Genomic DNA, 15,766 nt, shown 5'->3' on the forward strand with positions numbered 1-15,766 from the left:
TAAATTCCCACACTTTGTCCTTGGATTTGCGTACAGCTTTGAAGTGTTTAACCCACAAAAGTTAAAGATCGGCACCTCTTCCAATTTAAAATGTACAGTTTTAAGTACTTTACCGTCATGATTGTTATACTTACAAAATTGAAGCTTCAACAGAAAAAAATATTCTTAGTTAAGATAATTAAGTATTTGTTTTTCACAGCAGGCCGCCGGCTTGAGGTCCTTTACCAGCCCCATCCCCTTCTCTCTCTCACCTCGCTTTCTGTCCTCTCGATGATGCACTGTATAAAAAACATAAAATGTTTACCAAAAAATATATAAAAAAACGACTATTCGATACGGTCAAATTTAAAGTAAAATGATTTTGCTCATATCACTGATGTGTCATATTAAGTGTTCAAAATAAATAGCTGAGTCACTAAGAGAAGGAACATGGACCATGCAGTAGAATAAACAGCTCAAAGGCCGTATGGCATACGTTCCTGACTTGTATTTTGCCTATGACCGGCTCCACAGCAACAGTGTGTATATGTGTGGGAAGAGGTATTAGGGCAGGGGGTACGTTCTGTTGGGCTGCTCTATTGGCAACAGCCAGAGACAGTGAAAAGGGGAAGCATATATTTATCCCTCCCCACCACAGGCATGAAACAACAGGGAACAACAGGTTCCAGAACACAGCCACGCTGGGTTTCTGCTGAGACCCGGCACACACACATATGTGCACACCGAGGGATTTGTGCACACACACGCACGCACACCCACGCACGCATACGGTCCACGCACTAAAATACACAAGCTAGCAGAACACACAAACATCATCACTCGCATAGACATAATCTAGACAACTTCTTTTGGTTATGAAACACATGCTCACATGCTGAGGAGACAGACGGACACTTGGGCCATGACCATATTTGGCCTTTTCCTCTGACGGTCAGGTGGTCAGAGGAGGTGCGTTGCAGCACAGTTTAATCTTATGACATGTATTATGTTAAATTGAAATATTTTGCTAAGAGGAGGATACTCCAACACATAAATGTTTTGAATACCACTGACATTACATTAGAACCTTTGACATGAACAGATTATGTAATGTCAAAACAGCATGTTTTCATTTTTAGCTGCCATATAAAATAAATGTCACACGTAGGATGGTTACATGAGAGATCGATTCTTTTCACAGATCAGTGTGAAAATACACTAGACTAACCGATCAGCTTGTTGACCATTACATGCTGAAGCACATACTGATGATCAATAACCTGTGTTAGTATGTTGTATTGTTAAAGGATTTGTCAATTTGTTAAGCCAGAAACATTGTAACCGTAAACATTATAACAATCATTCATTTAACAATCATCTATTTACATTATTCAAAAAGCAAAGCAACCAGAATTTCAAGAAAAAGGTACAGAACAAGTAATACAGATAGTTTTCCCAAAAATGAACTTTTATTAGTTACTCGCCTTCATCTCATTCTAAACCTGTATGACTTTCTTTCTTCTGCAGAACACAATAGAAGATATTTTAAGGAATGTTGCTAAACAAACAACATTGAACCCAATTGACTTCCATTAAATGGAGATAAAACCACTACATCATTTATCAAAATAGCTTCTTTTGTGGTCCACAGAAGAGAAAAAGTCATTCCGGATTGGAATGACACGAGGGTGATTAAATGTTGACAGAATTTTTATATTTGGATCGACTGTCACTTTAGAGCTGCAATAACTGTTGCCTCTCTATCGCCACCTCTGTTTAAAACTGAAATTTGCAGGTTATTTTACATATTTATCTCTAGTTCTCTCAAAGTGACATTTTCTGTGAAATCATATCTACTTCTGGAGAGTTCTATTATTCTTTGATTTCTAAACCTACTCAGTAACGGATTTTTGTATTAAAAAGGGTAAAAGATGTAGATTTAAAAATGTGGCAAATGTTTTAAGCATCAACATCTCTGCTGTTCATTTATTTCATGTTTTGTTTTTTTCCCATACATCACTATAATTAGGTTATGTTTGTCACATAGTTTTGCAAATATCAAACCAATAAAAAGTAAGTGCTTGTAAGCTTTGACAACACAATTCCAGTGCAAATTTTCTGCGAATTTAGACATCAAAGGTTTCGAAAGAACTCACTTCACAAAATTTAGTGAATCATTATTATGAACTTGATTTTAATAGCACATATTTGGAGTATATACAACATTAGCATTGATTAAAACAGATGAAACTTGAGTAAACCTTAGTCTCGCCATCCGTGTCCGGATCGCACACAACAGCACATACACGATAAAAAATGATGAATCGTCCGAGTCCACTACACATACGGCGCATGTGTTGAGCTCGTCCATCCACGCTCATCTGCGGTTGAGTATGCATTGGAAGCTATGCAGACACGTGTGTGAGCTTGACAAAGACTGACATGGAAAGTTCGGCTTCACTGAAGTACAAAGATTATGCAAAGTGCTGAACAAATGCAGAAAAATGTTATAGACAAATGCCAAGCAATAAAATGTTATGAAACAATGAAAGACACAAATGGGTTTGTGTTGTGTTGGAAAGCAGACGCATCGACCCATCTGATGCTCAGTCCTGCCAGATCACAGTTTGCATATTCATTTCTTCTCATGTTCCCCTCACAAAATGTTCATCACATCTTATCTTTAACCCTCACAGCACCCCGTCCTTAAAATCACTCCCATTTCAGCTGTCAATCAAAGGCTGTATCAGAGTTGCGATCAGTTGTGAATGATTGCCACAGTGATACAAGGGCAAAGAGCTCACGGGTCAAAAAGTCATCAGTCTCTGAAGGGATTATGGGAGATGGTTATCTTAGGCCGATGACCAGCAGGGGTGTGTGGGACGGTGTGTTTGTGATTGTGTTTGAAGAATGAACGTAAAGGGTCGCTGACCCTTAAGATCTGCGTTTTATTGAAATTCATCAGTGCATTTAAGCATGAAATGTTAAACCACACCCCTTTTTTGCTGTTTTGTGGAGTGTTCTGTAATGATATAAAATTCAAATTGTCAATTTTACTTTTGTTGTAGCAAAATGCCTTTAAGGAAGGTCAGATCATGCAGAAGATCTTGGTAAGACTTATCCACAGATATAGATCAGATCCTGGACAGATGTAGAACTAAAATCTGCAAAACTGTTTTGGTTTCAGTGAAATATTTCAAATTTTCTGATTGAAATTCCAATGGTTATTATAGTGGCTCAGTTAAGACGTTCACTCAAAATGACGGTTCACTTCACTTTCTACATCCGCCATGTTGAGTTGTACAATTTCTTGTATTTATTTTTGTACTATTGGCCTGTCTTCCCCTCCCATAATTTCTCTGGTTTAAGTCTCTGAGTCTGAACTATCACACAGGTGTTCATCTTCTCCACGCATGTCGAAATGTTAATTTTTGGCAGGCAGCCCAGACAGCCCCCAAAACACAAACTTGATCCTCATACCAGGAAGCCTTTGGTTTTTACAGCTTCCTCGATGTGTTTGCAAAGCTCAGAAGATGATTCTACACTAGGCCACTAATGATACTTTACTTTTCTAGGCGACTTTATTATACCGAGCTTAGTGGAAAAAAGAGCAAACCAGGGCTAATTGTTTTCTTCTGAGTGTCTCAGATGGAGTTTAGCTAATGAGGTTAGACAGCTTGACCCTGTTGAGAATGCAATGCGTGTCTAATTGTGATCTCAGATCTGCTCATAATCCCTTAATTTGACAAAACGAAGGTTGCAAGTTGGTGAAGTAGAAACTGAGGGAGCGGACGACGGAAGGAGGTCTTAAAGAAACAGTGCGGGACAGTAACAGAAGTTGATGTGTTATTTACCGATAAATAAAAATTCTTTCATCATTTCCTCAATCTCACCTCATTCCAAATCAGTATAACCTTCGTCTGCAGAACACAAAAGAAGATATTTTGAAAAATGTTGTTTACCATTGACTTCCATTTTAAAGACACAAAACCTTATGGTATTTCTTAAAATATCTTCTTTGGTGTTCCACAGAAAAAAAGAGTCATATTCAGGTTTTGTATGACATGAGGGTGAATAAATAATGACAGAATTTTTATTTTTGGGTGAAATATCCCTTTAATTTCATTAAGCCCCGTTCACTGTGACTGTGATTAAATCACTCACACTTAAATCACTATCACTTGATCTGGTTCTGTTTGTTGCTAGTAAACTCTTATACTTTACTGTATCCGGAGGTGGAGAACTCTGCATTTTTTATTTGTTGTCATCGCATTGTTGTTCATTTGCATAAAGGCCACTTTGATGCCTTGACCACAGTCTCTTATCATACTGGAATTCAAAATCTCTCATTGAAAATGAATTAGCTCCTCCTTAGTTGTGGCAGTTTAACCATATTATACCTCCTTTCGCATATATTTTAAAGTCATGTATTGTCTGTGACAATCATTTCTTCATGCCTTAAAATCACTTGAATGTAACTCTACACCCTCCTTTCATTTACTACATGTGGATTCATGACTATGCAAATTAGTCCCCACATCCATTAATTATAGGTAGGCCTACATAGATGCCCTATTCGACGTGTTAGCAGTGAGTACATGTGTCGCAGAAGCCGAGCTGAAACAGCAGCGATCGTTTCAGTGCCGACTCTTTGTGCCATCCTTATATTTCTGCTTGAATCTATGGTTCAAATCTGTTGATGTGATCGGTTACAGGGTTATGATGTCGTAAACAGAGGCTCTTTTTAAACAGCAGTTTATACAGAAAATATTCCGTAATCGTTTAAAATTCAGATTTTGCACGTAGTTTATCTTAAAGCAGGGCTCCAGACTGGGACTAAATAGTTCAGTTTTCGAGACAGCGCAAGGATTTTTTTAGAGTACTGGGGCATGTGCGACATGAAAATTTGGAATTTCTTCTAGTTGTTATTTCATTTGAAAAGACGAGTGGAACGCGACTCGCCACCAGTGCAGGCTGTGTGTGATAGTGAACTGCACGGGTCACTCGCGTCACAGATGCGCACAATCCAGGTCGTCATTGACAAGTTTACCAGACAGTGAGTGCATCATTGGAAAGTTGCTCTTTGCTGTGACAATGCCTGAGGACGAACGATTTGAATTACACTCACCTAAAGGATTATTAGGAACACCTGTTCAATTTCTCATTAATGCAATGATGGTGGTCGTGTAATGGTGTGGTGGATGTTTTCTTGGCACACTTTAGGCCCCTTAGTGCCAATTGGGCATCGTTTAAATGCCACGGCCTACCTGAGCATTGTTTCTGACCATGTCCATCCCTTTATGACCACCATGTACCCATCCTCTGATGGCTACTTCCAGCAGGATAATGCACCATGTCACAAAGCACGAATCATTTCAAATTGGTTTCTTGAACATGACAATGAGTTCACTGTACTAAAATGGCCCCACAGTCACCAGATCTCAACCCAATAGAGCATCTTTGGGATGTGGTGGAACGGGAGCTTTGTGCATCCCACAAATCTCCATCAACTGCAAGATGCTATCCTATCAATATGGGCCAACATTTCTAAAGAATGCTTTCAGCACCTTGTTGAATCAATGCCACGTAGAATTAAGTCAGTTCTGAACGGCGAAAGGAGGTCAACCACAGTATTAGTATGGTATTCCTAATAATCCTTTAGGTGAGTATATGAGACGTTTAAAAACTAACCGCGGAGGAGTTCAGAATACGCTATTTTTCTGTTGATTTCTTGAGATCATTTCAAATCCGTTCACAGCAAGAATGAACGACAGGCGCATGCTCTTGTTAAGTTTTATTTTATGTTCTATTTACAGGTGTTGTGAACTCCATAAGGAAAAGAGTCCTTAGTACATAATAAAATCATTGTAAGAACATAATAACATGAGACCTTTCATTTTGATATGATGTGTAACACTGTAAACGGTTAAATATATACTTTTTGATAAGCACAATTTCTGTTGGTTCAAATGAATGCAAATTACAGTCTCTCTATTAGCACCAATTAATAACAAAGCTTCTCTGTAGACTGCTTCTTTATAAATAAGCTGAACCAAATCTTCTGTCATCATGTAACTCATTTGTCAGTATCAGTGATACAGTTGTTTTGGGGGGAAATGTGAATAATTGCATTGCAGGCTAATTTAAGGTTAGCCCTACATTTTTAGCTTGCGCTCCTAAAATTTTCAGTCGGGGCTCCAGTGCTCCTCGTAAAAAAAGTTAGTCTGGAGCCCTGTAAAGCATATTAAATTAACAACATTAAAATCTTAATTTTCACCACAGGGGGACACACACAATTTACAACAAAAAATAGGTTATATTATGCAACGGTTCCAATTCTCGAACCTGCGCCCATCTCTGATCAAATGACCAATTCTATTGTCACCCTCCGTCCTTCCTCTAGTCTGCTTTAACGTTGATTTGCTGCGAGGAAAGTCGAGGCAAACAGGTGTGAGAAAAGATAAGCGACACTGAACTTGGCTTCAACTTTTATGAAGAAACCAGAACCAGTGTTTGTTTTACCTAAAGCATTTGCATACTTTATTGAATTGTCAAAGCTTTTTAGTCACACTTAATTCATTTATGTTACATTTCATATCTTTTCTTCAATTTCAACATTTTACCATCACTCATTGGTTTCTATCATACATGTATGGCTTATACATGAGAGGATTTAATGCTTTATTTAGACGATTCAGCCGTTTGCTCCTCCAGCCTGGAGAATCCCCCATTGCACAGTCTATTATGTAAACAATTGTGTTGTCATTATCAGCAGTACACCCTTTCGTAGGGTCCTGTCACCATCTGATGAGTGTAAATTGCTCTGTTTCATAACCAAAGTGAAAATGCAACACATTCAGAATAGAGAGTGAACTGATGGGCTCCCAGGGTGGATTTTCCTTTTCAGGATTATATGTGCACTCAGCTCAAGAACATCTTTGTTATAAATTTCGACCCGTCCTGCTGTGATATATTGGCACCGTCTGTGGTTCTCGGCAACTTCATCTCAATGCCCCAGAGTAAATGTCAGATTGCAGTCGGGTTCTTGACAGTGGCTCTGATTTCTCGATGAAAGTTGAAGCCAAGTTCACCGTCACTCATGTTCTCTAACACCTGTTTCCCTCGGCTTTCCTTGCTGCTGATCAACTTTTAAGCAGAGTAGACAAAGGACAGAGAGTGACAATCAAATTGGTCATCATGTGATCAGAGATGGTCGCAGGTTCAGGGATTGGATCCATCGCATAATATAACTTCTTTATTGTGGTAAATCCATGTTACGGTATATGCTGTTTGAGGCACGCCTGTGTGCAGGTTAGATCTAAGATAGGTTAACCGTTTTATCTGTTGACATCCCAAGGTTCTGTAATATTTGTCATCACACCAGCATTAGCATAGGGGTGCGTAAACGCAAACTTGTTTGTTGTTCCAAACAGAGAGCAGCTGCAAGCTGACTCATCATGAGCAATATAGTTTACCATTTATTCTTTTTTGATGTCAGTTAATGCCAAAACACTGGTACACGTTAGTTCGCTGTGCATTAAGTAACGTTAACAGATACAATATTGGATTTTAAAAATGTATAAATGCTGAAATGAACATGAAGTCAGATTAATAAATGCTGTAGAAGTTCATTGTTCGTGTTATCTAATGCATTAACTAATGTTATCAAATAACCTTATTGTAAAATGTTACAAAATTGTATAACTTTGTAACTTTTGTCTCACCATAGGATGAAAAACAAGTTGTGGTACTTTGAGTTTGGGACCACGGAGACCATCTCAGCCACTTGTAAAAAGCTGAATGAGGGGATTGAAGTTGAGGTGAGTTCAGCCCTGTCGATACTCAAACCTGCTTTGTCTGACAGCCAATGTTGTCATTATATACAGAAAGACTTTTAACCGTGTATCAAGGTCAGCATGTCAGCGAAACAATTCCTTAACAAACCGATTCAGTAATGCAGTGATGCAGTCACTGGGTATTCTGAACTTCAAATTCCTCTTACACCATTGGATACCAATTCTGTGTTTGTATATTACCTTACCTTACTGCATTACCACTCTGTATTGTTCATCCACCAATTATTAGTAGTCGCTTTTCGGATAATTGCATCATTAAATGATGTCAGTATGTCCTCGGTAAAAGCAACCGTATTGATGGTAGCACCATGATCTTAAATGTATCCACCAAAAACCAGCTGACTCACAAACCAGTTTATGTTCCAAATAATTTGCTTTCAAATCTGATGTTACTGAAAGTCTTAGTGATACTGTTATTAATTAATAATAAGTCTGTGAATTTTTCGCAGATTGACACAGATAGTAAAGCAAATCAGATAGAAAGACACGAATGAGGTGCTGTAGTGTTAGGACAGATAAAGTGCTTCTTTCTCTTGTGTGGGATCTAATGTTCACTAAAGCTTCTCATTATGTCATAAATTTGTCAGTGTTTGGCTCCTTGTACTTTTCCACTGTACTGACGCCCACGGTCTAATTCAGGGTGGTCTTTGACATCATTTATATTTTTGGCATTTTTGGACTAGTTTCACATCAATTGCATCTGAAATACGATTGTTATTCAGATAAATACTTCTCATTATATGAATACAGGTTAGATAAGTTTCTCATGGTTTGGTTTTGAATTTGAACATTTTTGCCTATCTATATTAACTTTTGTCTGGGTTTGTGTCGCAGTGTGATGGCATCATCTTGGACCTCAGCAGCACATCTCTGGAGGGCATTGCTGTGCTTAATATTCCCAGCATGCACGGGGGCTCAAACCTGTGGGGCGAGACCAAGAAAAGACGAAATTACAATCGCATGAGTAAGAAAGTACCAGAAAGAATGACCGGCATCACTGTTACAGACGCAAAGGAGCTCAAGTTTTGCGTGCAAGGTGAGTCAGAGTTAAGGAAGGTCCTTTATTCACACATGCCCTGGTTTATTCCTGAAATTTCTTCACAACTTACAAGTTTCTATTTATATTAAGAAAATATCCAAGTCAGTCTTTCAGTTACAGTTGTTGCCTCTGGCTGTTTTATTGTAAATCTTTGAAATTGCGATGATGAAATTGACTGAAACCTCTAATTACCTATCACTTGTACTGCATTTCAAATGACTAGCCATCCTCAGAAGATCATCACCCTGTGTTGAGCAGTTTCGTATGCTATGACTCATAGCTGCTGAGAAGCAGAAAAACGTTAACCATCTCTAATGAGCGAAAGGCTCTCTGGATGCTTGTTAGGATGATGTTCGCTCTCACTGTGTTTTGGGACTTCCTGCATTAGTTTCCCAAAGTGTGAAGCTCTATTAGCCGCGCTAATTGTGATTTTGGGAAATCGCTTTCTATGTCAGAGGAGCAGCTTTTCCTCATCACACGCTACATGTGGGTGTCACCGGCATTCTAAACATCCTCCGGTGAGACTAAGTCACCACAAACGCCCCTAGTGATGCCAGTCCCGGGCCCGGCGTCACCGGCAGCTGTCTCTTTAAAAAACGGGGAGTTCAGCTGTGCCTGTGCTGCCCAAGGTCACAGCCACAGAAGCTGTTTCAGGTAGCCGTGAATTATCTCTCAGTTTAAGGCCTGTGTTTTATTCAGCTGTTTGAGGATCTTGACTTCTTTGTTTCAGTTATTATTAATACTGGATTGATTCTGTCTTTTGGTAAGTTGTGGCAGCATCTCTTTTAACGCATTTCCTTGAAAGGATAGTTCCCTCAAAAATGAAAATTCTGTCTTCATTTACATTCTACCTTTTTGTCATTTCAAACCTGTATGACTTTCTTCTACAGAAAACAAAAAAAAGATATTTTGAAGAATGTTGTTAACCGAACGATTGCATTACCCATCGACTTGCATTGATTTTGTGTCCATACAATAGAATTGTTCGGTTACCAACATTCTTCAAAATATCATCTTTTGCAATTTCATGTTTGACTGAAGTAAAATAATCCATTTGTGTTTTGTTTAAATATACATAAAAGTTATTGAGCAGGTACATAAAACGGCACAAAGTGGTCTGCAAAGCACAACCCGATTCACAACGATAAACTTATAATAATACTTTATTAAATCATGTTAAGTCATGATGTGATGACTTGTAATTTCATTATACTATTTCAGGCATAAAGATAAACTTTTTTATCCCATTTAAGGGCCGATGGATTGGAGGGGGTTAAAGGAATTTTCTTGTTGTGAATTTTTTCCTCATTTTATCCCATTTATTTATGATCCATTTCAGTTCTCCTCCCATTTTACAACTCTCTATTCCCTCCCTCCTTCTTGCTCTGTCTCTCTCTGGCTCTGTACTCCACTTACTGAACTCACATGAATCCTGTTACCATGGAGACCCTCAGGCCCTTCTGAACTGAGAAACAGCACAGGGATGGAAGAAGAGGGAGGGAGTGGGCTACTGCTAGCAGTGTGACTCATATCAGTAATCTTTAACTGCCCTTCAGGCAGAAATACTCAACCCAGCACATACAGTAGTAGAACAAGAGCTCATCTAATGTCCTGCTCTACTCTCTCTGGTTTACTGAATATTTTTAATTCACTTTATAAGACTACCAACTTCCTTCACTTTGTTGTCACGATGTGGAAAGGACTCATAGTTGTTTTAGCTCTTATACCATGAGCTCATCTCCAGCTCTAAGTGTATTTTGATGTTTATAAGAATAGAAAAACTTCCTCGCCCGCTCTGTACAATAATTTCCATGTGACTCAGGGTCTAATGGATGTTGTACTGTTACCCATCGTCAGATTAGTACATTATATTTACTGTGCCAGCGTAATTGTTGTTCTTCTTCTTCACTTGATCTGATGTTATTTTTGTGAAAGCTATAAGGTTTAAATCCATAAACTATGAGTTAGAACTATTTGGTAACCTTTATTTTCAGTTATTCGATCTGACAATTTTACTTGGCTTACGGTAGGTTACAGTACTAAGTTTAAAGTCACCATGAAAATCTAAATTAACTATTCATATTTTATGTAATATTGCAGGGTTTATTTTACGTGATTAATCCGTTATTTAATATGTTGTTTACGTTTTATGAGGTGGTGTAGTAGACCTATAACGGTAAACTGGTAAATAAACAATATTTTTTTATAACACAGATGTATTGTATTTTTGCTATTGTAAACTATATTATACTGTTTTTTGTAGTATTAACTATAGTAATTGGATAATTTGTAGCGAATACTGTAGTATACTTTATAAAGTAAGACTCAAAAACAGTACTGTCAATGAATTTGAGTAAAGTTTATTGTAGTAAATACAAATGTACACTAGAATTTTTTTCACTTATTCAAATGTCTATCAAATGTTATTTATATAGCAATGTTTATAAATAGAAATGTTTGGCTTACTTTAAACTTAAACGGACAGTAGATTTTTTTTACTGAGTCAGTGAATTATTCAAGTCCCTGTGAACCATAAGCTAAGATAGTTTTTGCTTACGTATTCTGACACATTTCCAAGTGAAAAGAAATTTCATAGGAAAAAATGTGTGGCCATGTCTTGCTTTTTTCACTGGAATTGTTTGGATGTGTAAAAAAAGGGGGTGCATTGATTTTGAAATTAAACTGGCTGCAGACTGACAGTTGAAGGGGAGGAGTTAACGAATGCTCCGGCCAAGCCGTCTAATTTACGTCATTTGAGATTTATAGTCATTTTAGGGCAGAAGTGCATTTTCAGGCTGCATGAATTTAAAAAAAGAAAAGGACTCACATTGATAAGCTATTTACCACAAATGCTGCAATATTTCATGAAAAAATAAAAATTGTCATTTTTAATTTCACTGGGACTTTAAGAATGAGTGTTTTAGTGAATGACTCACTGAATCATTATCTAATCCAAGAAACCACTTCTAAAAGAGAAATTTTAATAAATGTTAATGTGCATATGCAACATTACTTACAGTACTATGATACTGTTTAAAAAATAGAGCGACATCGCGGGTATTTTGAAGCTTTAGCATCGCGATGCTACTGTAGCACCAGTATACCATGCAAAACTTTTCTATAGTGGCTGTCCAATTGCCAGGCTTCCAACTTTCAAAAATCCAATCAATTTAAGGACAAAATCAAGCCCCACCTGCCATTATTTCCCAATCCGTTACACTCAGATATACGTAACAGTTCAAAAAATATTTTGCTCAAAATTACTGGGGGTTTTACCTTGAAAAACATTAAAATAAGCTTAAATTGTAATGTCTCTTTCAACTCGTAACTAAAACTAATATTATATATGACTGAAATATTGGCAGGTGGAAATAATAAACCCATTTTTGTGTGTCAGACAGCATACTCGACACCTCTTATCTCAAATTAGCTGTTCCTTTCCCTTTCTTTATTTCAGAGTCACAGAGGAACAGTCATTTTTGTCCTTTCACCTGCATCCCACACCCTTTAATCTCCTCTGTACTTCTCTTTACGTCTGGTGACACCCTTCCGAGGCTCACATTGCCTCATGCTGTCAGTTATTTCAGGTCCCTACAGTCACAGGGCCTTTCATTGTTACATCCCACAAAAAACATGCACGTACACACACCTCATAAACACAGTGAATGATTTGTGTTTTATTTCTCAACTCCTGTTGCACATGACAAGAATAGCTGTGAAAGTCTCCGCCCCAGAGCATTATGGGAATGTGGGGATTCAGTGCACGAGAGCGACACTTTCCACTGCGCCTCAGCGGCCAGAAAGGCCAATCGACAGCTTCGCTCTCGCTTTAGCAGAAGTGATGGACGTTTGAAGAGTGGCTCTCACCCCTCAGGAGTTCAGAATCATTGAAGATGTTTCTGGCCGAGGGGCCCTTTCCCATGATCTGCATCATGAGAGCTGTGATTGTTGGCCTGCTTTGTGAGAAGAGCTTTGTTTGTGAATGGCATGGGAACAGAGGTTGGGAAAACTGTGAGCTCTTTTGCATGGAGAAAGCCGCAGTGAATGGAGTCTTCTACAGCAGGCAGAGCGTGTAGCGCGTTAAAATATTATGTGATAATGAGAGTACAAGCATGTCTCATTTAACAACACCCACCTTGATATATGAGTCATGACGAGTTATGAAATGATAAACAATATCGTAATGAACACTTATCGTTGATTGAAAGCTAATAAGATGCTTGTGGAAATGTGAGACTTTTTAAAAGATGTCACATTGACATAATGAGAGCAGCTATAATGAATCGAAAGCATGGGAATGAAGCGTGTCAGGAGAAGCGTGTTGTGTAAGTAGAACAGGACAGAATCGAGATCGGAAAGAAGACATAAGAGTCTGGGAAATAAAGTATACCAGGGAAGATGAGCTTTGTACACTGTGTGTTAGAGAATATTCAAGTTCACTTGGGTAATTTCTTGGAGGATCTATTGACAGAAATGTTATATAATATACATAACTATGTGTTTAGAGGTGTAAAAAGACCTTACATAATGAAGCGTTACATTACATTAGCATGAGTTTTTCTATCTACATACACCACAGGTCCCCTTACATTAAATTCGCCATGTTGTTTCTTCAGTTTCCCTAATCGGACAAACTGCACTACAGAAGGTGTTTTGTAAATACATGATCTCCTTCGGCAAAGAAACTAAATTGCGACGACATCTTTGTTTTGTGTCAGACACCGTAATGCTACAAAATTCACACTCACCCCTAGATGCCGCTTCATTTCATACACTGGACCTTTAAGAATATGTAAGAAAAACACTAGGATGAAGAATGCTGCAGGAGAAAAGAACGAGTATGCTAGCAAAGAGGCAATTAAGAGGGCGGTTTTGAATGAAGCAACAGAAGTGCACATCATGTTATAAAGTGTCATAATAAAGAGTCTTCATTCTCTAAAATGATGTGCAATGTTATTCTGCACCGAAAACCCAAAACTGTGAGTGCATGGAGTTTCTCATGCTCTGTCCATGTGCCATATGACCGGCCTCCCCCGCACCTCTAGCAAACTCTCCAGCTCCCTTTGACCATCTGCCTTTACTTCTGCTGGCCCAGGACACTATGGAGATTTTACATTGCAGAGGGAACCGGGAATGCGGTAAATACTGGCTCTCCTCGGCTATGTGGATGCCCACAGAGCCCAGAGAACACTGGGAGAACACTCAGACCACATGAGACATGTACTGGAATAAATATTCACAGTCTTAGTTTTGGCAGACATTTTTATCCATAGCCACTTTAAATGCATTCAAGGTACATAGTGTCTGTTTAGAAAGATCTTGAAAGATGAGCTCAAAGAAAATTTTGGGTGAGATAGGGTCACACAGGTAAACAGTGAGGTAAACTGGTTTCGCAGACAAGCCTTAGTTGAATTAAGATATTTATCCAGCTTTTATAAAGATGCCTTAGAAAAATACATTACTGGTGTGCTTCTGAGACAAAACAATGATTTATTTTAAGATTTTTCTTGCCATGTAATATTTAGTAAAGACCGATCAAACATTCATTTTAGCCTGGGACTAGCCTTAAGCCTTGTCTGTGAAAACTGGCCTTTGTGTATAAATTGTAGCCATTTGGATCATTTCTTAAAGATCTAGAGTGGGATTTATTGTGGACACTAGAGGTGAGTTTGAGAATGGCAACCAATCGCTCAGTCCTCCACTCACCCCTCCCTTTCGAAACATGATGGTGGCCACCACAGTACAAAAAGATGTCGTCGGCTGACGGAGGGAAGAGATCATGAGGTCATTAGAAAGACTGTAGAAAAAGCGATGTCTTATTTATTAATAATAAAATAAAGGTTCTGTGGATTTTAAGGATAAAAAGAAGCATAAAAGTCAGGAGCTGCATTATTATTATAATGACTTTCCAGCAGTGACGTGTTAGGACCCACGGTACTAAGGCGTTTAGCGGAGATACTCATAGATATTTATGGAGAAACTTTCCAGCAGAGAGACGTTTGAAAAAGATTGTCAAGAAAACATTCCCAAGGAAGTTGCTTTGATTCGGATCAGTGTTTGGGTAACATTGATTTCATGTTTTTAGAAACAAGATATGTTGTTGTTGTAATATAAGCTGTGTAACTAAGCAGTTTTGAGGCTCATTGTTTATCTGGAACCAGTGTGCTGCCTTTATATACAGTAAATAGTAATGCTGTTAAAGGCGTTTGATATGACAGCAGATAGCAGTTATGAGTAAGTTAGTAGATGTTCCCCCCCCCCTGTGTAAAGTCAGGAAAAACCAGACAACGCACCGCAGGGTAGAGGGAGAGGAAACACACTTTGTAGACCATTTTGTCCATTTAGGGCATCTGTACAAAACGTGGCGGGGCAACATGGCGAATCCAATGTATGTAGATAGCTTATTTTAAGGTAATACAAACAAAATGGTTCATTATGTAAGGTCTTTATACTCCTCTGAAGAAATAGTTTTGTATATTATATTGCATTATATAATAAAACTCCCACATTGCTCCTTTAAACAAAATGTAATTGACAAATTATCAACTGGTTCAGAAAAAAACCCACTTTATAATAGGACTCCTTTTCACTAACAAACTGAAGACTGCTCACAAAGAAACTTTAATGACTTTTTTATACAGATATAAGATAATGTTAAGCTTCCTTAAAAGGAATACAAAAAACATTGTTAGCAGTCTGTTAAATTCATAATACACTCTAAAAAACTGTTGGTTCAACTTAAAAAAAGTTATCTAGTTGCATTAAAATTTTGAGTAAATTCAACTTAAAAATATAAATAAAAAAAAAGACAAATTGTTTTTTAAGGTGTAGTGTATATAATAGTTGCAAGTAAAAAGTGACTGTGGCAATGTAAAAATGTCAAGGTTTTCTA

The 15,766-nt window shown here is 38.0% G+C and overlaps 1 protein-coding gene across 6 annotated transcripts in view; it reads left to right on the plus strand.

The window, feature by feature from the left end:
• The window catches only part of LOC130427354 (diacylglycerol kinase beta), a 102,246-nt gene that overhangs the window by 71,763 nt on the left and 14,717 nt on the right, over positions 1 to 15,766 (plus strand). For all 6 annotated transcript variants that reach the window (XM_056754767.1, XM_056754768.1, XM_056754770.1 and 3 more), the window contains 2 exons: positions 7,709 to 7,799; positions 8,670 to 8,871. In XM_056754767.1, the coding sequence (XP_056610745.1) occupies positions 7,709 to 7,799; positions 8,670 to 8,871 (293 nt within the window). The remainder of the gene's footprint in view (positions 1 to 7,708; positions 7,800 to 8,669; positions 8,872 to 15,766) is intronic.

This window comes from Triplophysa dalaica, chromosome 8, assembly GCF_015846415.1.
Source record: "Triplophysa dalaica isolate WHDGS20190420 chromosome 8, ASM1584641v1, whole genome shotgun sequence".
NCBI classification, from domain to species: Eukaryota; Metazoa; Chordata; class Actinopteri; order Cypriniformes; family Nemacheilidae; genus Triplophysa; species Triplophysa dalaica.